We start from the raw sequence: 22945 nt of genomic DNA, 5'->3' as shown, positions 1-22945 counted from the left end.
TTCCGACCAAACTGGAGATCCATTAAGAAAACGGACACCAGATCCTTATTCAGCAAGTTGAAAGGAAACGTTCGGTCAGGCGCGTGTCGATTTTAGATGGAGCGTGGCGGTGGCGCCTGAGGACCATGCGCAGAGACGGTGGTGGCGCGTGAAGGCGCATGCGTCGTTTTTTCGGGGTGATTCACTTATCTCTTGGAAAAGTAAGAAGCAGACTGTTGTTTCCCGCTCCTTTACAAAAGCAGAATATCGAGCTATGGCATCCACTATCACTGAGATTGTGTGGTTGCGATGGTTACTTGCAGACATGGGTGTTTCTCATTCCTCCCCAACTTCCATGTATTGTGATAATACTAGTGTCATTCAGATCTCTCACAACTCTGTGTTCCATGAACGCATAAAGCATATTGAGATTGATTGTCATCTGGTTCGTCATCATCTGCATATTGGAACCATTTCCCTACCTTTTGTTTCTTCATCGTTGCAACTTGCTGACTTCTTCACTAAGTCTCATCCAGTTCATCGTTTTTGCTTTTTGCGTGACAAACTCTCGCTGCTTCTTGCTTTAGCATCTTAAGTTTGATTATATTGTTATCAAACACCACGAAGAAAAGCCTAAACTGTGGATAAAACGTCTCATTACTACAAACTATTAGCAAATTAGATATCGATCAACATGCGGATCTGTAGAGAAAGAAGACCAATCCACTTGAAAACATCATCCCCCGTGTTTTTAGAGAAATGTCACAATGTCAGGGGAAAATTTCACATCTCTCACAAATAATTATATGAAATTGTCAAAGAAATAGCTAGACACGATATCTCGATGCAAATGGTCAATGATAAGTTTCTCGTAAGAAAAAAAATAATACTATCTAGTATCAATTTATATGACATTATGTGATAGATTCAATTAAATGTGAAATTATATAATTTATGCAATTGAACATGTAATTCAATATTACTAATGTTGTCACCTAGACCGTGTTAAATACCAATAATACTAAATATCATTACTCTAAAAAAATTATCAAATATTTCCTATTTGAGGCCAAACTGATACATAACTTGAAACGACCTTACTACAGGCATGCACTCTTAACCAATTGGTTAGCTAACACAGGATATAAAGAGAAAGCTTCAAAGGTCTTCTAGCTGCACGAAATAAAAATTGAAGCAATTGGAGTAACCAGACTAGAAAAGATAGTTGTTTTTCTTATAAGTGATTATAAAATGACAATTTATTATTATTTATTTGTTTGTTTATTTTGTCTTTATGGATTCGTTATAAAATGCTCCTAGTCAAATTCATGGATTGTAACTTGATGGAGGTAAGGTGGCTCCTTCCATTTACCCAAATAAAATAAAATTAAAAAAAAAATAGTTAGTATCAAAGTATTGATGAATTATAAAGTCCCGACTTATAAAATAGAAGATTGAGTCGGTGAGATTTTGCACTAAAGTCATGGAACATCGAAATCGAGGTTGGATACAAGCTGAGACTAGTCGTAATCGTTAGCCAGAGTAGCATCAAAATATCAACTAGCAAAGTCCTAACAATTCCGTTACAATGCCCGAATTTTTTTGACAAAGGAGGTAACCAACTCTCATAATGGCGAGGGCCTCACTTTTTTTTGGACTTTTTGTTCACGCGGAATCCAAGGCATGTGACGGGATGTCAACCATTCGGACAAAAAAATTCAGACAAAATAGCAAAATTCAAGTCCTAAACACAAAACATAGTACATCTACGAAAAAATTTAAGAGACTTCAACTTTAAGCAAATATTCATTTGGGTCACTAAACCTTAAATATTATTATTTCTAATTTGTCTTTTCATTATCTAGTTTAGTCGGCTTTATGATGTGTAAATTACGATTTAATAGTTTGTAATTTCATTATAAATTAATTAATATCGACCTACAACATTTCTTAAAGCAGTGACCATAATTAGAGACTTAGCTTCCATTTTTATAATGCAATATAGGGCTCTTTGCATAAGCACTCAACGTGAAATGACTCGAGGATTCACAAAATAAAAAATTCAGGCAAAAAACACAACAAATATTCCAAGAATTGACAACATAAAAATCCACTTCATCACACCTCTTATTTAATTTGTTTCGGGAATTTACATTTATGCACTAAAATCATAAGATTCTAGTACCAAAAAAATTTTCATTAGAAACGATTAAAAATATTCAAGTCACAAGCCACGACTCGACTGTACAATACAGAACTGAAATCTGAATTTCTTAATTAGACAAAACGAAACTTAAAAAGAACATAATATGTAAGGTTGCGTTTGGGAGTGATTTTGAAAATTGATTTTGTGACCGTTAGGAAAAAAATGGGACTACCTGTGAAAGAAGAAGTCAAACTTTACGATTGAAATAGTGAAATAACGATCAAAAAATCAATTTTTTGGGGGTGAAAAATCACTCCCAAACAAGCTCTAAATATTCTAGTTTTTTCCATAACTGAAGAAGGTGATTTTTTGAGCTGAAACTAGTAAAAGAAATAAAATTAATTGACCCTTTGGAGAATATTATTATTGTTGTTGTTGTCGTCGTCGACTTCAAATTACTTAAACAAGTTAAAAGGGTTTCATTGGGTTGTAACCTGGGAAGGTATGGACTAAAGTTGAATATTTGCTAGATCATGGATTGACTCCAAAGCCATTGACCAACAAAAAAAAAAGGAAGCAAAAAAAGTCAACCTCAGAATTTATATAATTTTTTGCCATGAATAATTGGTAGAGATCGAGCAAAAACTGCATTTCTTAAACTATAATCTCTAACCAAAATAAAAAGATTTTTTTTTTCTTATTTAAAAATATTTCACATTGTTTTCTACCTTATCAAACATCCCACAAAAGTTACACACCAATTTTGAAGATGTTTTTGTTTCTTCTATCATTATAGTAAGTTCATGTCTTATAAATAAAAAAACGAAATGTTCATATTTGTTGGTTTTTGGGTTTCATTTCAAAAGTCTAATTTATTAAGAAGAGTAAATTATTTAAAAACACTAAACTATCCCATGTTTGGGGACTTGGGGCTTTTCTTCACATTTTTTTCAATAATTTCCATCTAGTGAAGTACTAGATCATCTCTTCTCGCTCAAACTATGTGATCCCTCTCAATCCTTCTCAAACTAGAAAGAATCACACGCTCCATTAAAGGCTTGACTCTTTAACTATCGATGTAACCCTGTTGGAAGCCAACTATGGATTATTTTTTTGGTTCTAGCTCGGATGTACTTGCACATGTATGAAGATTCATGTCTAAAGATTCATCTTGCACATTTGCATGGACAAGTCTAGATTTCGATGACGATAATAATCAATCACATTTGAGGATTCATCCTAAAAATTGACAATTAAGAAGAGTAATCGAATTTCCTTATAAACCCACATCCCTAGCGAAGGTAAGACTTTTCTTCGTAATTTTTACAACACCAAATGAGGGACACTTTATTTGGTTAATTTCTCATTAATCGACCAAGGAATTATTTAGAATAATTCGTAAATTTAGATTGATTAACTCGACCAGCACCTCCACATTGGTAAATTAATGTAACTTCTTTACAAAGGTTTATGAAGGTTGACTATGACAATTTTTCAGGAAAACTCCATGTGAAGTAACAAAATACATCGATGAACACTTCAATCACAAACAAAGAAAACACTCAATTAATGCTCTTGCAAATCATCTTCACTTTTCAATCGCTATAAATTGACACCATTAGTTACTATTCTATGCAGAAAAATCTCCTCCATTGTCTAATATAACAAGTTCGAACAGCAGAAAAGACATGACACGCCGCCTAGTTTTATTGTTCATCCTCCTCCTCACGGTGGCCCTGGTGGCCGAGGGCGCAACCCGCAAGCCAAAGAAAGTGAAGTGTAAAGACAAAAAATTCAATGAATGTTTCAAGAAGAAGGACCTATACTGTCCGGAAAGTTGCCCACGTTCATGTGATATTGATTGTGAATCATGCAAGCCGTTTTGTGTTCCACCACCATCTAAGCCGCCGCCTCCTACTCCCAATCCAACACTAACTCCGCCCATCCCACCACAGCCGCCAATGCCACCAGTTTCACCAAGTCCTCCGCCTCCTGATGGTTCAGAAGCTGCCGGCGGGAAGAGAGTCCGGTGCAAAAACAAAGCGTACGGTACATGCTACAATATGGAACACCGGTGCCCGGCTGCTTGTCCAGATTATTGTGAAGTTGATTGTGTCACTTGCAGCCCTGTCTGCAGTAAGTTTTCTCTTTCAATAAGCTAGCTTATTTTTCTGTTTGTCAAATATTTAAAATGACTAGGTGATTCGTTTAATGTTCAAATATTCTTAATTTTCTGTTTTTCGTGTAAGTTTTCCATAATCAATGCATAATTTAACAAAATTTCATGCAAAAATATGAGCAGATTGCAACAAGCCAGGCGCAGTGTGCCAAGACCCCCGATTCGTTGGCGCAGATGGAATCACCTTCTACTTCCATGGCAAGAAGGACAAGGAATTCTGCATAGTAACCGATTCCAACCTGCACATAAACGCCCATTTCATCGGCAGAAGAAATGCCAACATGGGACGAGACTTTACATGGGTTCAGTCTCTCGGAATTCTCTTCGATGATCACCAAATCTTTGTTGGAGCACAAAAGACAGGATTATGGGAGAACTCTATCGACCATTTAAACATGTCCTTCAATGGAGTCCCCGTCTTCCTCCTGCCCCAAGATGGTGCAAAACGAAAACTTGCAACTGGTGTTTCCATCGCTAGATCCGGCAGCGACACTAATTCAGTAGTAATTGAAGTAGAAAACAATTTCCAGATTAAAGCAACAGTTGTGCCTATAACAAAACATGACTCCAAAGTACATAAATATGGCATTACAGAAGAGGATTGTTTCGCACATCTTGATCTGGGATTCAGGTTTTATTCTTTAAGTGGTGAAGTTAATGGAGTTTTGGGCCAAACATATGCAAGAAACTATACGAGTAGGGTTAAAATGGGAATAGACATGCCTGTTTTGGGTGGACAAAGAGAATTTGCTTCTTCAGGTCTATTTTCTACAGATTGTGCAGTTGCCAGGTTCAAGAAAACCGAATCTTTAATTTCGTCGAACACTTTTGAGTATGGAAATCTGAACTGTGCAAGTGGGTTTGATGGCCGTGGAGTGGTGTGCAAGAGATAAATTTATCGGGGTTTCTCTGCAGATTATGAATTCACTTGAAGATTGGAATAAAACCAGATTTATTTGCTAAAAGGGTAAACCATTGTGTCCACTATATGTATAATTATTTGTATGAACTTTATTATGAATAAATGTTGTCAATTTTATTTCCGCAAGTGTACGGACCGTAACAAGTAATATTGAACCTAATAGTTCGGGTTGTCGATCCTACAAGGAATATATTCTAGCTCTTAATTCAATTTTTTTAAGCACTATAAGAAAACAAATAAAAGGTTGTAGGATTTGAGTTTTAATCTAAATACTAAAAAATAAATAGATGCACACACAATTGTTTTGAAAATCAAATAATGAATGGACGTTAGGACAGAATAGCTTCACCTATTGATCACCTTTACATCTCAAATTAAGATTTACATCTAATGTAGTATTCAATCGAATTCTTCTATTATATTCAATTTATCCTTCTTGAGCTCTCATTGATTCTATTTAACTAATTAAATTTCATATCTCAATGCAAATTCAACTTAGTTAAACGAGTTCTTTGTCCTACGAATTCAATTATGACCGCAATAATTGGATAGGTATCTCTACTCGTTATACCAATTTACCGAATTTTACTATATGGTCTAAATCCTAAATTCATATCTCTATTCGTAAAAGGTTTACAAAATCATTGTGTTATTGATCAAGTAATTTAATATATTCACTTCATAGTAAAATCAATACATGAAATAGTAAAAACCAAAAATCTTGATGAGAAAATATAAAGAATCCCAATTGGTTACATTATTCACCCTAACAATGAATTTAACTATTCATAATGAAGGAAGAAAAAAATAATTGTCTTAAAATATATCACCAGATTTGTAGTAAAGATGCAAAAGAAAAATTAAAATTCTTGGACCAAGATCTCCTTCCTCTTTCAATCAATGTGTTAAACTTCCAATTGCTTGATGTTTTCCTCCTTTAAATTCATCTTTTGATTCTTGTGAATTCCCCTCAAAAGTGTGAGAAATTTGTATTTATAGATGCCTCTCCATTTGTATAGAAAGTAGGGTTTTTATGGACTTTAAAATGGGCAAAAAATGCGCCCTAGACAACCCCGGCACAGCGCCTAAGCGGTAGGAATCAATGCCTAAGCGTCGTGAAAAATTAAGCTAAGGCGCTACCTCAAATCTTCGTTTTTTTTCAATTTTTGTAGCGCCTGGGCGCTGCCTTTCTGCCCCATATTCTTTATTTTTGACTTCTTCCACTTTAGCATCTTTTTTTGCATCGTCTTTCCTAATTTTCAAAATATCACTAACAAATACATCAAAAACGTTCTATACTCACAAGATCTAGCAAAAAAATAAGCTAAAATTGTGCAAGTTCGTGAGTGAAACAAGCTCATCAATAAACTTGTGTGGGATTTTTCTATACATTTTTTTTTTTCATATAACAAATTTTACAGATCTTACTTGTATGGATTTACCAAAAAAGAACCCAAAAAATTGGCGACTGTTGATGCAGCGGAACAGTGGAAATAATGAACAAGAGTACGAATTCGAACAAGAACTTGCTTATTTTTTGTTGCAAACATTGGTGAGAGAACTGATCAATTACCCGCATGACTAACGCTAAAAGAAATTGCATAAATATCGTTATAAAAAAAACAACACAGTTGCTATAAGTCGAGAGAAGACAAATCACTCATTCAAGAATACAAGAATTAATACTGATCTTGAATAAATAGATTCTACTCTAGAGTTAGATTTTGAAAACAATATGAATTATTTACAAATTATTGCAGCTCTAAAATCTAAAGAAATGTATTTACAGAAGAATTTAAACCCTAAATTCTACTAATTAACTTTCACTCTAACATGTGAAGGCATTGATTCTTGAATTAACCGCCACATCGACCATCATGACCCTCTGGCATGTCATTTTCATTAATATAAGCTGAGAGATTCAAATACTTTTCTTGTTCTGCAATATTACGCCACCGTGCACGGCAGATTACGCAAGTGGTGGATCTTCTCCGGCTACTCCTCTTCCACGCCAATAAGCACTCTTCATGAATTGGATTCTTGCAAGTCCCACAAGCCACCACGTTGTCTCCTTTCTTCATCTCCTCTAGACAAACCGGACAGGCAGCGCCACCTTCCACCTCCACACACGGCCGCGAACTACTCGGCGTCGCTTGCAAAAACAGCTGGTGAAACCTTTCCCTCACTTGGTCTCCGGCCAAAGCTTCGTCCGAAGTAGGCAAGCTCAGCAGCCGGTGGAGTTGGCACGGCCTAAGACTCCGACGCCAAAGGCAAGAATCATCAAGTGGAATTCCAAGTACGCGAATTAACACAAAGAGAATATGTTTACACGGAACTGTCCTATCCGGGCAGGTACACGAGGGGACAGTGGATAAGTTAACGGTGTACACATTTCCCGTCGCTCCTAGTACAAAGAACATGGAATCCACCCGGTGGAGGAGGCGGAGACGGTGGCGAACAGCACGGATTGCACGGTCGGTGAGGGGTTGCGTTGGAGTGAAGCGGTAGGGCCGCCGTGGGGAGGAATCGGGGGCGGAGGTGGAGGAAGAGGACTCCATTTTTCGAAAGCGGAAGTTAGTTATGAATGTTGAGGAGATACATTTGGAGACTATAAGGTTGTCTAAACGTGATGGACATTCTTTAGAGAGTTTGGAGGGACAAGTTGGGGATTGTGTAAGGTGGAAACATTGGGAAATTGAGTTGGTCTTGCTTGTAATGATAACGGTAGTGTTTTAAGGCACGTAATGTCTTTGGAAATCTTGATGCATGCTACGTTAATGTTACTTGTAAATAAAGACTTTTCAGCTACGCGAAGGCATTTATATGATTAATTCGAATATTCCTTCTTTCTCTCTTTCCTTTTGGTGTTGCTTTTGTTAATTTTACATAAATTCCAACCTACTCGGAAGTCCATGTCGGTTTAGTCAAAAAATGAATAAAATTTTAATTTAAAGTCAATAATTAATTTTAATCATCGATTTAGCCCCAATTTGATGGGAATTAAAAATTAAATTTTTAGTAGATTTTGATAGAAATTGATGAAATATATAATTGAAAAGTTGTGAATTTTATGAAATATGTCGTTAAAATTAACTTTAATTTGAATTAAAATCTTAATTTTTATTAGCACCAAACAGGGGCCTTATGGAATCCACACGTTTATCAACTTTTCGATCATACGCTTGATCAACTTTTCTACTAAAAATTTGATTTGTAGTAAAAAATCAGTAGGGGCTAAACCATACATTCATTTAAATATTTTTATTTTAATATTTTCTCCTTTTACATTTGTCATTCTCTATATAATTGACATTATATAAACCCATCATATATATGCGAGGTAACATAATTCTCGAGAGATGTTTATATTTCAAATAAATTTGTAGTTGGTTTGCATTTACAATTATGACTAATCATATGTACGCAAATGCTTAACATCGATCTAGTTGACTATGCAGGTGGCAGTAGGTTCATATTTCTTAAAAATTATCGAGATTAAATTTAATATAACTTTTTTCCAAACCAAACAAACTAGTTCAATCATCGAAATTATTTATATTTACTTTATGATTGAATTTTTTTCAAATATTTTTCAATTGTCTTTAAAAGTTAAAAGGGTTTCGAAATGCCATTAAACTTTTCGAAATTTTCCCCATTTCTAAATAAACTTTAAATATTATCCAAGATGTTTTGGACCAAAATATTATCTTATCCATTACTCTGTTACCAACCATTTTAAAAGTTGATGGATTTTATAAATTTATTGAATGTTATCATATTTGTCATTTCAGCTACAATTGAATCAAGTGCATTAACTTTTAAGCCCCCATGGCATATCTCCCAGTGGCAAAGGGGAGGGCGGATAGGGCTCAGCGCGGCATTGTGCAGAGTTCGATTCTCCGCAAGGTGGAATTGGTTTTGTTACAAGCGGGAGTTACCCTATGGGTTAACAGCCTTGGCCTATCCATGTGCTCTCCACCCTGACTCCTGGGAGGCACATCCTGCGATTTACCTCCTCCACGATGGTCCAGGGTAGGGTCGGTGGGGGCCCTTAAGGTTGGGATTCAACCAAGTGCATTAACTTTTAAAATGGTGATGACAAGTGACACTTTTGAAATTCAGTAACAACTCAGAAAGATTTCTAATGGTTTGTTAATATCTCGAAAATCTTTTGAAGTTCAAGGATAATTGTAAAACATTTAAGAAATTACCGTGACAATTTAAATTTTAACCCATACTTTGTACAAGCAATCACCTACTTTCATTGATGTCAAATTTTATTTTTCTAAAAAAATTTAGTGCATATAAATTAATGAAAAACACTGCACGTACAGGTGCAGTGTTTCACAAGGGCCTTACACTATTTGGGGGCGGGCCCACATGTATTTTAAAAAAAAAATTGTGGGGCTCGCCCCAACTTGTTTCTTTCTTGACGAAACAGGTCCGTGTAGTGTGTTTCTAAATTAATCAAGTGAAAAATCTTAAAAACACGTGTTATTAGCTTTTTTATGGTCAAAAAGCTATTTTATAAATTTGTTAATATGTATATAGATAAATCTTTTTTTTTAATAAATAAAATGTTTGTACATAAACATATATATTGTACAAAATTATAAAATTAAACACAAGTATTCTATTTACAAATATAATTTACATGCGAATAGAGATATTAAAAAAAAAAATAGTGACAAACAACATAAAATTTTAAATTTTGTCTCGAAGACATAATTTGGGAACTTTACAACCAAAAAATTAAAAATTAAAGAAAAATCAGGTAATTATCTATTGATATAATCAATGATCCATTGGTTCAATCAATAATCCGATGACCAATATCTTAATCGATAGAATCAAGTTAATACTATAATATTAAAAAGTGGAAAAACTACTTGCAAAGAATTGAAAGTTGTGAATCTGTTAGCTTTATTTCCTGAAAGTTGAGATTTCCCATGTAATTTTAATTTTTGATTCTTAATAGTATTTAAGGAATATTGTTATTCTTCAAATTGTGTCATCGGCTAAGTAACAATGAATCCCATAATTTTATTGCTTGGTGGAGTTGTGACACGTTCTGATCAGTGCTTTAAAAGAAGGTATGGTAAGTTAGTGCGATCAAACCTCAAAAAGTATGCCTAGCCAAAATTTAGGCGTAAACTATTTAATTTTAATATTTAATTTTATTATTCTAACAATTAAAATCATAAATATAATAATTACATAATAATTCCTGCAACAAGATACCTTTTAAGATTCCAAAAATTAAATAATTGAAAATTTAGAGCGCAAGACCCTCTTAGAAGTAAATGGTTTTCTTGTTCAGACTAATTAGTGTCCAGGCACACGTCAGTCATTAGTCCAAAAAATGACGAAAAAATTAGAATTGTTTTAAATAAATAATAAAAAAATAAAAAATGGTATTCACGTATCACATTTTGATGTGTAGGCCTGCATTGGCGTTTAAAAGAGTAGTTGCACCCCTTTTTCTATGTATTTTCCTTATTCGGGGCATTATGAAAATGCACGAAGTTTAATCGTCACCTTTTTATGCCTTTTAAACTATTAGGACATGTTTAATAGTCCTTTATTTTCTAAGGAAAATGGAAAAACAATTTCAAATTCCACTTTTGGCATGTTTAATTGACAAAGTTTTTCTTGAATTTTAATTCTCACCATATTGGTGATAATTTGTTTTCCGGACACTGTAGAGATTTTTTTTTTTTTTTTTTGTTAGCAATGGAAATAAATTTTAAGAATTATTGTAAAAAAATATTTCCATTTAATTAAAATTTTTCATGTAAAACAAAGTCAAACGAACACAAAAAATAGATGATTTTCTTGAGTTTTTTTTTTGTTGACAATGGAAACAAATTTCATCTCCAATATTAGTAAAATCCATCTTTTTAATTGACAATTTTTATGTAAAACAAAGTCAAACGAGTACCAAAAAAACACTTTTATTTCAACATTTTTCACGTGAAAAATTATACCAATCAAACACAATAATTTACAATTCTCAGAAAAACAATTTCTAGACAATTCAATTCCCTAAAATTCGTTTTTAATTCAATTCAATTTCATCTTTGTAATCAAACGGACCCTTAATTTTAATAAATGAGATAATAAATCAAGAGATCCACAGCTTGTAAAACTAGTGAATGACATTATGGCCATAACTAAACCAAAATAATAATGTTTTATATCCTCAATGGGGCTACAATATCAATTTAGGTGACATTAAGGATATGTTTGATAGGAGAGATTTTCCATGGATTCCATTTTTCAATTTTAAGGGTGTTTGATGGCTTTTTTTTCCATGAAAATGGATTTCTTGGTTGCCTTGCCACATAGGATTTTTTTTTCTTTTTTTTGGTTTTTTCGGTTACTATAGCAAATATTTTTTTTCCTTTTTTTTTAATAGCAATGAAAACAAATTTTATCTCTAATTGTAAAAAAAAAAAAATTCCTTTAATTAACAATTTTTATATAAAATAAAGTCAAACGAACACCAAAAATAGATGATTTTCTTGAATTTTTGTTTTTTTGTTTGTTTTTGGCAATGGAAACAAATTTCATTCCCAATATCAATAAAATTTATCCCTTTAATTAACAATTTTCATTTAAAACAAAGCCAAAAGAACACAAAAAACACATTTATTTCAACGAATTCCACGTGAAAAATTATATTAATCAAATATAGTAATTTACAATTTTCAGGAAAATAATTTCTAAACAATTCAATTCTCTAAAATTCATTTTCTTTCCACCCAAATTTCATTTTCGCAATCAAACGGACCCTAAATGATAAATGAAATTAAATAAGTCATTTAATTCACATTTCATTTGACCTATTGTTACACCCCTCACTAATCCACCTCGACACGCCTAGCCTGCCCCTTAGCAAGATGTCACATGTCCTGCCGAATTGGTTTCGAAGTGGTTTGAGGCCCACTACTGTTACGCCTCTCACTAATCTATCTCGACACTTCTAGCCTACCCCTTATCAAGGTGCCACGTGTCTTGTCGAACTGGTTCCGAAGTGGTTTGAGGCCCTTTCGAAGTGACACGATCCTCAAACTAAACATGCTACAATGCACAAGCATATCCAAAGTAATGCCGAGGCATCCCCCAACTTATCAAAGTGTGAGGAGTGCCGAAGCACATCTGCAAAAGAAGCCTCTCTACCACCAGTCCTGTCGAACTGGTTCCGAGGTGGTCTGAGGCCCACTACTTTTACGCCCCTCACTAATCCACCTCGGCACATTTAGCTTACCCCTTAGCAAGGTACCAAGTGTCTTGCCGAACTGGTTCCGAATTGGTCTGAGGCCCTTCCAAAGTGACACGATCCTCAAACTAAACATGTCGCGACGCACAAGCATATCCAAAGTAATGTCGAGGCATCCCCCAACTTATCGAAGTGTGAGGAGTGCCAAAGCACATTTGCAAAGGAAGCCTTTCTACCACCAGTTTCAGAAATATATCTGTGTCAGAATCCTTTTTTACCTTCATAGATTGATTGATGTGACATCTCAATTTTATGTCAACTCAATTCAGATGATTGATTACCCGTCCCCTCTAAATGCGATTGATTAACGCCTATGAACAGACGCCTCACACCGTCAGATGTATACACATGTTTCACATCCAACGGCGTCCTTCACCTATAAATACCAAAGGTTGGGTAAAAGACAAAGGTAATGCAACTCTCTCCAAGTATACTTGGCACTCCGCACACAAGTATAACATATATTCTCCTCCCCAATATCTTACACAATTTCGATATTATTCTCGTTATCGTTCCATTGACTTGATCGTTGAAGTGTATACGGCCGCCACCATCCCTGTTAGTTCCAATTGTGTGCTTTGACCGTTTGCTATTGTGTGCAAGGAGGAACACGTAGAGTGACACTTGGTTCACCACGTGGAAGGTACAAATCACGAGGTCAACATCTATCATTCAGTGCCACCTAAATTGATATTGTAATCTCAATGAAGTTAAATAGCATTACTCAAACCAGAAGTAGGTCGAGAAAATATTAGCAAAATGAGTTACGTCCGTCTATTCATTTTCCAATGGACTCCGAGCTCGTCTTGAAGTAGGAAGCCAGGAGCTATCTGGACATATTTACGTGCCACAAGTGATCGAAATTGGTCGTCTCAAGAAATAGAAAGAGTACAACATTTTAGGAATAATGTACAAAACGTACTAAGCTTCTAAAACCTCACCAAAACCCTCGATCCTGTTTTCCCTTTGCACCTGAAAATACACAAAAACAAAATAACAAATAAAAATGAAGCATATCATTCAGTATCTGCAGACTGCAATCAACAACAACGGCGTCTCGCTATAGAATACTGTCACCAGCAGTTAATCTTCTCAAATCCACCAATTCAAAGACCCCAAGCAAGCCCACTTTCTCCATTCTATCACCACACGCCTCTCCGTCTTTTTCTTCAAGGTTTTTGTTTAATCTCAATAGCCGTAAAACCCCCCATTCAAGACCCATTTCAATTCTTGAAGGAAAATGTCATTTTTTTAGTTTATACTTGAATTTCTGGTCGTGATATTGATATATCCTCGGTTCTATGTGAAACCCAGGATGCATATTGGGCTTATTTTTAGAATCAAGATTTTGTTTTGAGATTTCATTGTGAATCTGAAGATACTATCCCAGATGGTTTACTCTTAAACCCCAATTGACCTTTCATGTGATCCATTTTACCACTTTTATTCAAGATCTAATTTTTCGTTTTAATTTTTGAACTATAGGCCGTTATCTCAAACGAGTTTTCATTGGATGCTTCAACCAAATTTTTATTTTTGACGCTGAATTTTATTTCAGGCCATTGTCTCAAATCGCTACATTCCAGTTTCTGCTGCCACTTTACACAGCAATCTTCACGGCCAGACTCACCTCTTGCATTGGCATTGACACCAAGGGCTGCAGGTCTCTGTCTAAGGGTATGCTCTGCAGTTCCAACCCTGGAGTTTGATTTAAACCAAACTGTTAAAATTTTTTGCTTTCGGTATTTTTTATTTGTTCCCAGAATATCTTGTTTAAATTGGATCTTGATTTGTTGCTTAGACATGCTATGTACAATTGATTTAGTGTTTTTACAATAGAGGGATGTTCATGCTTACGCTTTATCTGGTAGCTTGTATATAGGTGAAACTAATTTAATCCATATGAAAATCTGATATGGCTTGAGGTCATATGATTATTTCAATGAAAGTTTTGAATTTATGGTTGTAATGGAATCTTCAAATCTATAGTGCAGTGGAATCAAGACGTCGTCACTATGATCCCTCATTTCAAACCATTATTTTGGTTTGACATGATCTTTTAGTTGTGAGTAACAACATGGATTTGTTTGGAGGTAAATGGGATATAGATAAAGAAACAAGTTAGTCGAGAGCAATAACTTGAATATGTTTTAAAGCATTTAAAAGCAAGTAAATGTAGTCTGTTAGCCCCTCAAAACATACCTCTGAGCAAACAGGTTCCAATACCTCTCACATCCACTTAAGTCGTGTTTTTGCCCTCTAGGATAGATCGTTAGTCATACGTGGCCTCCTCGGGTGGGGGTGGAGTCGGCCGCGTGCACTCTGATAGTCAAGTCAGTTTGTTGAATAAATATATGAGTGTGAGATGGCGTTAAATGTGAGCCTCCAATATAACAAGGGGGTCGGTTTTGGAAATAATGTATAGAAAAAGAGAGAGAGCAAAGTTATAGCTTGAAAGTCTAAACTTGCAGTACCTTGAGTTGGCACTAAGTGTGAGCTTTTATAGTGTAAGAGTACGGATAATGGCCGTTGGATGAAGGGACGCGTGGCTCCATCCATATGGTTGTCACTTCCCATTGTAGGCATTATGTTTTATGGTGTTATGATTAGCCTTTCTTAAGAAAGCACAAAGAAGATAGAGAATTTGAAATTGGGTGACCAATTTTAACTTTTTCTTAACAAATGGTTTGACAATTAGATGGGTTTCCTTAATATTTATGCTCTCCTAAAAGTTTCATTCCTTCAGATTTTGAGAATGTAGTTATCTTTTAAACAAACAGCCGTTTAAGCTACCAATGATGGAAGCCATACTATTTGCTAACTTTAAAGATCTTATAGAAGGTCGCTGGGATTTGGTTGGAAATTACTCAGGTTGTCTCCCAGAAAAAATAAAATTTGAGGTCTCTCTTTGGTCTGTGGTCAGGAGTTATCTTTGATCTGGTCATTATACGCATATTACATAATAAAAATCCATCTCCTTCTATGTTGATTTTCATTAGTTTTGCTGTGTTTTATATTAAGGAAGTTGTGATTTGCAACTGATGGTAATAATCTTGCATGCTGACAGCTTGATGAGTCCAAGTCTCAGGAGATGATCGAGCGGAAAATAAAGAATGCCCCTTCTGGTCAGGGAACTGTTAGGATGCTGACTCGTGAGGAGTGGGAAGAAATTCAGGAAGTACGGCCAAGAACTCCATTTGAATCTAAGCTTGCTCGTCCAAATGCACGAATAAGGACTGGGGAACCAATGCACTTGGTAAAATCAAAGCTTCATCAATTTCTTTCCCTTTCTTGGTTTAAACCACTTGAAAAAAATATTAGGTACCCTTTCAGCAGACAAAAGCAAAACCTATATTTATTCAAAATTTTATGGACTTTCACTCCCCAAAGGCAGCCTTCTGCCTTCAGTTCAATTCTAACACGTAGTAGTTTGCGGTTGAATGATTTCATGCTTTTATTGTACCTTCATTTCATACTCTCATGCATTATTATGTAATCCAGCGTATCATCCATGCTATCCTTGTACTTTAGTTTAGTTACTAAGGTTAGTTCGTCTAGGAGGAGCCAAAATTGATGCAGAACGGGAAAGAAATATGAAAAAGAAAGAAAGAAAGAATTTGAGACAGAAACTTTAGTATCTGAATAACATAACAATCAATTTAATACTCTATGTAATTGAAAAATTAGACCCCTATTTATACATAAAATCTATAATAGAAATGAAATGGAAATTTTCCTAACTTAAAAATAATAATACGGAAAGTATTAGTCCTATAGTAATGTATGTGCTAACTTGAACAAGTGCCCTCATGATTACTCTGGAATCTCGTCCGAGATACTAAAGTAGTTCTCACTGGGAGACTATGTTGGTCATACTGGGAGTATCAAAGCTCAACTATTTTTTTCAATTGTTAGATATTTTTAAGAATTTAGCGTTCAAGGCATGAAGGTTTCATTTTTTAACATCGTTAAAAATATATTTCCTTTACTTTAATTCGTTGACTTGAATTACCTTTCCTTTACTTTAATTCGTTGACTTGAATTACCTTTCCTTTACTTTAATTCGTTGACTTGAATTACCTTTCCTTTACTTTAATTCGTTGACTTGAATTACCTTTCCTTTACTTTAATTCGTTGACTTGAATTACCTTTCCTTTACTTTAATTCGTTGACTTGAATTACCTTTCCTTTACTTTAATTCGTTGACTTGAATTACCTTAGTATGACATATTCATCTCTCTCATTAATAAGTGTAATAAAAGTAGAAAATATGTCTTGATCCATTATGTAGATTGGCCTTAGAGCATACTTCAAAACTTCTTTCTTCAAGCTCAAATTGGATCTTAGATTTCATCTAGGAATTTGAAATGGAAAAGAAAAAATCCGCAATAGAGATTTATTCTCATGTTTTCTTTTCTACCAAAATATATATAAAGTCTAATAAATTTGTGTACAATTGAATATCATGAAATGAAAAAAAACTAATGGGTGAATTGGCATCTGTTTCTCTGTATGATGTATGCAGGGACGAATCTAGGATTGGATCCAAGACTGAACTATAAAATTTTAAATCGGGCTACTACGTGGGAAAAAAATTTAGCCTTAGAAAATAAGTCATTTTTGGTGCGTTAATATTAAGGCTGTTTGCACAACATATTGCATCTTATAGTTATGCAATATTACTTTACAATTTTGTCCTTGAATCTATAACTGGGTGTTGAAGATCTTAAAAAGTTCACTGTCATTAGCATTTGTCCTAAAAATGGCATTGACATATCCTTGACCTACAAGTTAATCAGGATTCAAACTCTTACAAAATGAAATTGTCCATTTCTAAAAGAAATTAAGAGGGTGATTGGTTAGGATTAAAATTAGATTTTTTTAGTAGATTGTGAGTAAAATTTTTGAAATGTGTGATTAAAAAGTAGTGAGATCCTTGAAAGATATGATTAATATTGATTGTTGTACTTTGACTTAGATTAAAATCAGATTTTAATCTGAATCAAACAAGCTCTAAGACACTGGGTGGGGATTTGTTTGACGTTAAACTATGAACTCATTGACCAACATAAAAGTGATCCTCATAAGATATGGACACCTTCAAGTACTCCATTGCACATGAAAATTGGACATTTTTTCAACTTTGGGATCCTGTACTGATTTTTTATATTTTAAGTGTATCATAGATCCATATCTGGAGGGAATTAGAAAAGATTTGAACCTTCGTTACTGGGATGATCCTTGATAATGCAGATGGGACAAAGAAGGTTCATGCGGCTAATCCTATTTAATTATACTATAAGACTTTGTGGAGTTATGTTGAGTCTATTGAGGTCACACAGACATAAGAAATAGAATTGAAATGATATTTAGAGCTGTCTACTTCTGATTACCATTATTTCTGCCTCTGTTTTGTGTAAACAAACGTGAATATTACTTTAAGTAATAAGCCCAAATAATTATCAAGAACTCAGTATTTTGAGCAATTTAATGGTTATCTGGAACAGGCATGTTTTGTCGACTCGAATCTCTTTAGCCTTTTTACTGTAAGATTATTACAAGTGGATTGGATGGACACCTGTGCATAAAGATACTGAGGAGAAGGCCAAAGCAAATTTGCTTCTTGTTCAATGAAACTAGGGTAGATGGCTCAACTTAGGCTTTTGCAGATAGACAAATAATAGGAAAATGAGAGACTTGCTTCAAGTTGAAATCGAGTGATCCCTCCAGAAAGTGCATATTTAACTTGCTCTTTGTAATGATTTTGATGACGTGGACTAATATGTAGCTTCTAATTCTTTTGCACCAAAATTTCTGAAGAACAAAATCAATAATCACTTAGTCTTAGTTTTGATTATCTTGGTAACAATATTAAAGAAATAATAATAGTAGAGCAGTTCACTCTAAATAGACATAGTTTTGTGTGGTCACTTGGTTTCGTGCTTTTTTCCCCCCCTCTTTTTGCTTCTTTTTCTTATCTCCTTCTCCACATGATATTATTACTGTTCTCTTTGATCTAGGAATCTTTATGCTCAATGGTTTAATTTCCATCTCAGGAAGACATGAAGGATTGGACTGTAGATGTGCTCACAGATGCACTAACACGAGCTGAAGAAACTGTCAAACGTGGATCTAATTAGCTCTGGATGATTCTTGCTAATGTGTTATGCGTTGAAGCCGTTTCTTTTTAAAGTCTCTTTTATTGGTTGATTGACACCTACTACTAGTCAATCTGTGATGTTTCCAGCATATTTTCAAGTGCCTAATTAATTAATATCAATGAGTTTGCTGGTAAAATGAGTTTATTCAATAAGCCATTCAAGTACAAAGTGTTGCTAGCTTGTTTATTTGAAAGGAGTGGATAATCCTATACCCTGTAATCTGATGTTATCTATCAGTGATTTAGATTAGGATTTACATGCAACTGTGTGAAACACAAAGGAACTGCTATGCTGAATGCAGCAGACAGAACTGCGAGCACAGAGATGTATTCAATTTAGGGTGTGTTTGTCACCCATTATTTGGGAAGAATGTATTATGGAATAATAATTGATGTTGAAATGTGTAGTTAAAAAAAGAAGGAAAAGTTCTTTATTTACGTGTAATATTATTTTAATGAAGAATGTGTGGTTGAAAATGAGTATTGTAGAAAAATAATGGGAAATAATGGAAGAAAATGGATGACAAATAGGGGCTTATTTTGTTTTGTTTGGTTTTGCTCATTTTTTGGCTTATCAGTTTATGCTCACATGATTGCATCTCCATTTGGAACCCTTCCTCCAAATATATTGTCTGTGATAAGATGCAGGGGCACTGGCACGAGCTCGCGAGAGGGACACATTGTTTATATCTATATATTATATATTTATTTATTTTTTTATTTTTTTATTGGTAAAAGTTTAGTGCAGGCATTTGCCTCCATTGGACTTAAGGTGGCTCCGTCCCTGATTATATTGTATTCTACCTCGCTTGCATATCTTCAGATTTCTGAGTTTTGGATGATATAGTGGTGATGGTAATTTTTCGATCGCAAATCAAATTTGTTTTAGTTTTTATGTTTGGTTACTGTTAAAACACGGAAAAATTGAAATCTTATATCAAAATACTATGTGGATGATATAAACTATCCAAACAAGAATTCTTGAACAGCGAACAATGAATATTCACAAACATGCATTCTACTTGGTTACTGATAGGCGTTGCTGCTTCCAATATTTTGTATTTCTGAAATCGTTAAGCTAGTCTATAGCCTGTACTCTGTAATAAGAAGAACATGGTCTTGGTGGAGAATGCATTTGTTCTACAAAATACCTCAGTGAAGCTACTAAAAATCAAGCAATGAACCAAGTGAAGGAATGAATATAGTATGTGGTTGTCGTTAAATATGTTAGTTTAGAACTTATCAAAATGAAGCGGTGAAAAAATACTTACGTAGCCAAGTAAAAGGAAAACCGTGGGTGTTTCAAAGGGCGCAACAACTGTATGGTTGCATTTTTTATTTTTATTTTTGTCAAGTCCCAATGAAAAAATGACACGTCCCGTATAAATCCTATACAGCTTTATCATGTACACCAAGTATATCTCATTGATTATATAATTAGAGGAGCAGCAGGTGAGGAAGTGGGAAGGTGGCAATGTAGTGTCTTTGTCTCCCATCCTTCAGAAAGGGACCTTTGCCGCTGCAGCCTTGTCCCACCAAATAAATACATACACATGCTTGCAGTCCCTTTTGCACAGATAGAATGAATTGCACAAGCATGCATATTTTCGAAGTTCTTCACGTTCTTGAAACTTACAATAGAAAGATGAATGAACCACTTGTCTATTATCTAGGTGCATAATATTTAAATTTTGAATTTATAAAATCTCATTTGCAAAGTACTTAGATGCATTTGACTTGTGAAGTGTTGATTTACTATATTATTCACTTGTATTTTCTAGAATCTTATCCATCTTGCAAGAAAGAGAGCAAACGAGAATATCTTTAGTAAAAATAAAAAATAAAAAATAAATGCAAGTATTGTCCATTATAGTATGGAAATGTCCCTCGTGGTGGGGTTACACATTGTAAGGGCACGTACAATGCACTAATGGGCTACTCTTGGTGTTGAAGATAGATACATAGAATTTACATAAATTCATTCTTTATGAAGAAATTCTTTTTGGACGGTGAGAAATCATCAATATACTCTTGCTTTCATTTTTTCCAAACTGAAGAAGCTTGTCTCTGATTACGCGGTACCATTTTACGTGGTTTGGGAACAAGCGAAGATTAATATTTTTATCCTTTTAAGCATGCCGTTTCAAATATCTCATTAGATCCCGTTCTTCGTATTCAGTCTTTAAGCTCAGGGCTCGACATCATCGAAATTTTATTGAATCAATTCGGATTCTTTAATGTCAATTCCTTAAAACTTTTTATTATAATAATTAAAATGTAATTTAATTCGTATTAACAAATTCATTTCTCTTACTCCGAAAAAATTTTACGTCGATTTTTCAGTTCCTACATCTAACCACAAGAGAGGGAAAAAAAAATACACACTCAGAGAAAGAAACTCTAACAATTAATTTATTCATAACAAATTATAAACAAGATAAAGAACTTATTTACAAAAGAAATTATAAAAAGATTGATGCCTTAGGGGGGCACAAGACAAGCATGTGATTACTTAAACATTGGCTATAAAACTAATATCATAACTAATGGTTTATAAGCTGTCATTATTACTTTAATTACTGGCATTTACTTCAATTATTTAACTTCATGATGGTAAAAGATTTAAAAAAAAAAAAAACTTTCTGCAGAGGATATTCTTCTATTTGATATATATATATTTTCAAATTTTCAAATTATAATCAAGCAGAAAATTATTTATAAATATTAGATTCCATTGTTTAAAAATTAAGTATTGGCATATGGATCAGAGATGCCTGGGATCGCACATTTTGTACTACCTAATAGCAGCATCTCCTCAGAAATTTAATACATAAACAAACACACAAATAGAGACACACACTACATAATTATTTGTTACAAAATTTCAACCACATTAATTAATATAGTCAAAGTCAACAATTAATATTAATTATATATTTCATGAGATTTACTAGGGGCTGACCCACTAAGGAACAAGTGGGGTCGGCCGCCTCCCACTGAATTTTCAAAAACCTTCGATTGGACCTTTTTAAATTTAAATTTTCTGATTTTTTAAATTTCTTTCACAATTTATTTTTGCTCATTTTCTGTCTTGCTCCTATTGAACTATAATTCTTGGTTCGTCCTTGAGATTCACAACTTTTTCAACTATACATTTTATCAACTTTTAGCGGATAAAACCAAAATTTCAAACACGTTAATTAATCTTGGTTGATAAATAAAGGAATTTTAACCTAGGTGAAAATTAAAATTCAGATTTTAATCTAAATCAAAATCAACAATTAATTTGAACGACATATTTTATGGGTTCACAACTTTTTTCGACTATATATTTCATCAATTTTTATTAAAATTTATTAAAAATTTGATTTTATTCCCTACCAAATGTTGACTTCATATATTTGATAAGTTGAATCGAACAATATTTCATACGAATAAATGAAAGATAAAAAAGTTTCAAATTTCAATGTTATTCTGTACAATAGTTTATAGAATACAATTCGTGAGTGTCACATGGTGTGCGTGAAAGGAGGCACGGCACGTATAATTACTGACTCCAACCTTTATTTTAATTTCTGTGTGTTTCTTTCTCGAAAATCAATGCGTAGAGGTGGTGGTACAATTAAATTCCGTGCAAACAAAACCCTAACGGATTTCAGTGAAGGTACCAGAAAAACATGAAAACTATCATAGGCGGAGCAGCCTCAAATTATAATTAATTTTTTTGTTGAGGGTACAATTAATTTTCAGTTTTCTAATACACTAATATTTGGTGTGATTTATTATCAGCAAATATTAATTCCTCTTATTTAAATTATTATTTAATGTAAGGTATATTAGAAAAAATGTTAAATTTTTTTTATGTTTTCAACTATATTAATTGTATTTTTTTAATTTGTGCGAAAAATAGAAATAATTCTATCTTTATAGGACGGAGGAATTATATATATGTGTGCGTGTGCGCGCGCGCACGCCTTTGTTTGAGCCCCATTTTGGAGGGGAGAATGAATTTTTGAATAGTGTATTGATGGAAAATGTGTGGTTAACAAATAAAGAAAAATTTTAGATTTACATGTAATATTATTTTATTGAAGAATATGTTGTTAAAATGATGTTAAAATACTGCTGAAAAATGCATTTTTTCAAAAGAATGAGATTCAAACAAGAACATATATATTATCGATATCGGTATTGTTCAAAACCAAAATTCCAGTCAAACTTCAAACTTTTAGTATTTTTAGAATTTATTTCAAATATGTATATTTTGAAATCAACCA

The 22945-nt window shown here is 33.8% G+C and overlaps 3 protein-coding genes across 3 annotated transcripts; 2 read left to right on the top strand and 1 right to left on the bottom strand.

The window, feature by feature from the left end:
• Positions 1–3745: 3745 nt before the first annotated feature.
• LOC111399230 lies at positions 3746–5347 on the top strand. Its single transcript, XM_023026495.1, has 2 exons — positions 3746–4261; positions 4428–5347. The coding sequence occupies exons 1-2, from the start codon at positions 3814–3816 to the stop codon at positions 5195–5197; spliced, it is 1218 nt and encodes a 405-aa protein (XP_022882263.1). The 5' UTR covers positions 3746–3813; the 3' UTR covers positions 5198–5347.
• Positions 5348–6922: 1575 nt separating this feature from the next.
• LOC111398730 (mitogen-activated protein kinase kinase kinase 1-like) lies at positions 6923–7969 on the bottom strand. Its single transcript, XM_023025790.1, has one exon. It carries the CDS (start codon positions 7782–7784, stop codon positions 7083–7085), a length of 702 nt encoding a protein of 233 aa, XP_022881558.1. The 5' UTR covers positions 7785–7969; the 3' UTR covers positions 6923–7082.
• A 4367-nt stretch (positions 7970–12336) lies between these two features.
• Positions 12337–18805, top strand: LOC111398245. The gene is made up of 6 exons (XM_023025172.1): positions 12337–12435; positions 12830–13066; positions 13442–13682; positions 14067–14185; positions 15576–15764; positions 18565–18805. The coding sequence occupies exons 1-6, from the start codon at positions 12337–12339 to the stop codon at positions 18646–18648; spliced, it is 969 nt and encodes a 322-aa protein (XP_022880940.1). The 3' UTR covers positions 18649–18805.
• Positions 18806–22945: the final 4140 nt, after the last annotated feature.

The sequence above is a fragment of the Olea europaea genome, chromosome 8, assembly GCF_002742605.1.
Source record: "Olea europaea var. sylvestris chromosome 8, O_europaea_v1, whole genome shotgun sequence".
Classification (NCBI taxonomy): Eukaryota; Viridiplantae; Streptophyta; class Magnoliopsida; order Lamiales; family Oleaceae; genus Olea; species Olea europaea.
Note: the sequence above shows the minus strand (reverse complement) of the source record. Positions and strands in the feature narration are given on the sequence as shown.

Excerpts from the sequence above, each read along its gene's own strand:
- LOC111399230 (XM_023026495.1), top strand. The coding sequence starts at position 3,814 with ATGACACGCCGCCTAGTTTTATTGTTCATCCTCCTCCTCACGGTGGCC. Across the intron at positions 4,262-4,427 it reads CACTTGCAGCCCTGTCTGCA|ATTGCAACAAGCCAGGCGCA; the intron begins GTAAGTTTTCTC and ends AAATATGAGCAG.
- LOC111398245 (XM_023025172.1), top strand. The coding sequence starts at position 12,337 with ATGCCGAGGCATCCCCCAACTTATCAAAGTGTGAGGAGTGCCGAAGCA. Across the intron at positions 13,067-13,441 it reads ATACGGCCGCCACCATCCCT|AACCTCACCAAAACCCTCGA; the intron begins GTTAGTTCCAAT and ends CTAAGCTTCTAA. Across the intron at positions 15,765-18,564 it reads CTGGGGAACCAATGCACTTG|GAAGACATGAAGGATTGGAC; the intron begins GTAAAATCAAAG and ends TTTCCATCTCAG.
- LOC111398730 (XM_023025790.1), bottom strand. The coding sequence starts at position 7,784 with ATGGAGTCCTCTTCCTCCACCTCCGCCCCCGATTCCTCCCCACGGCGG.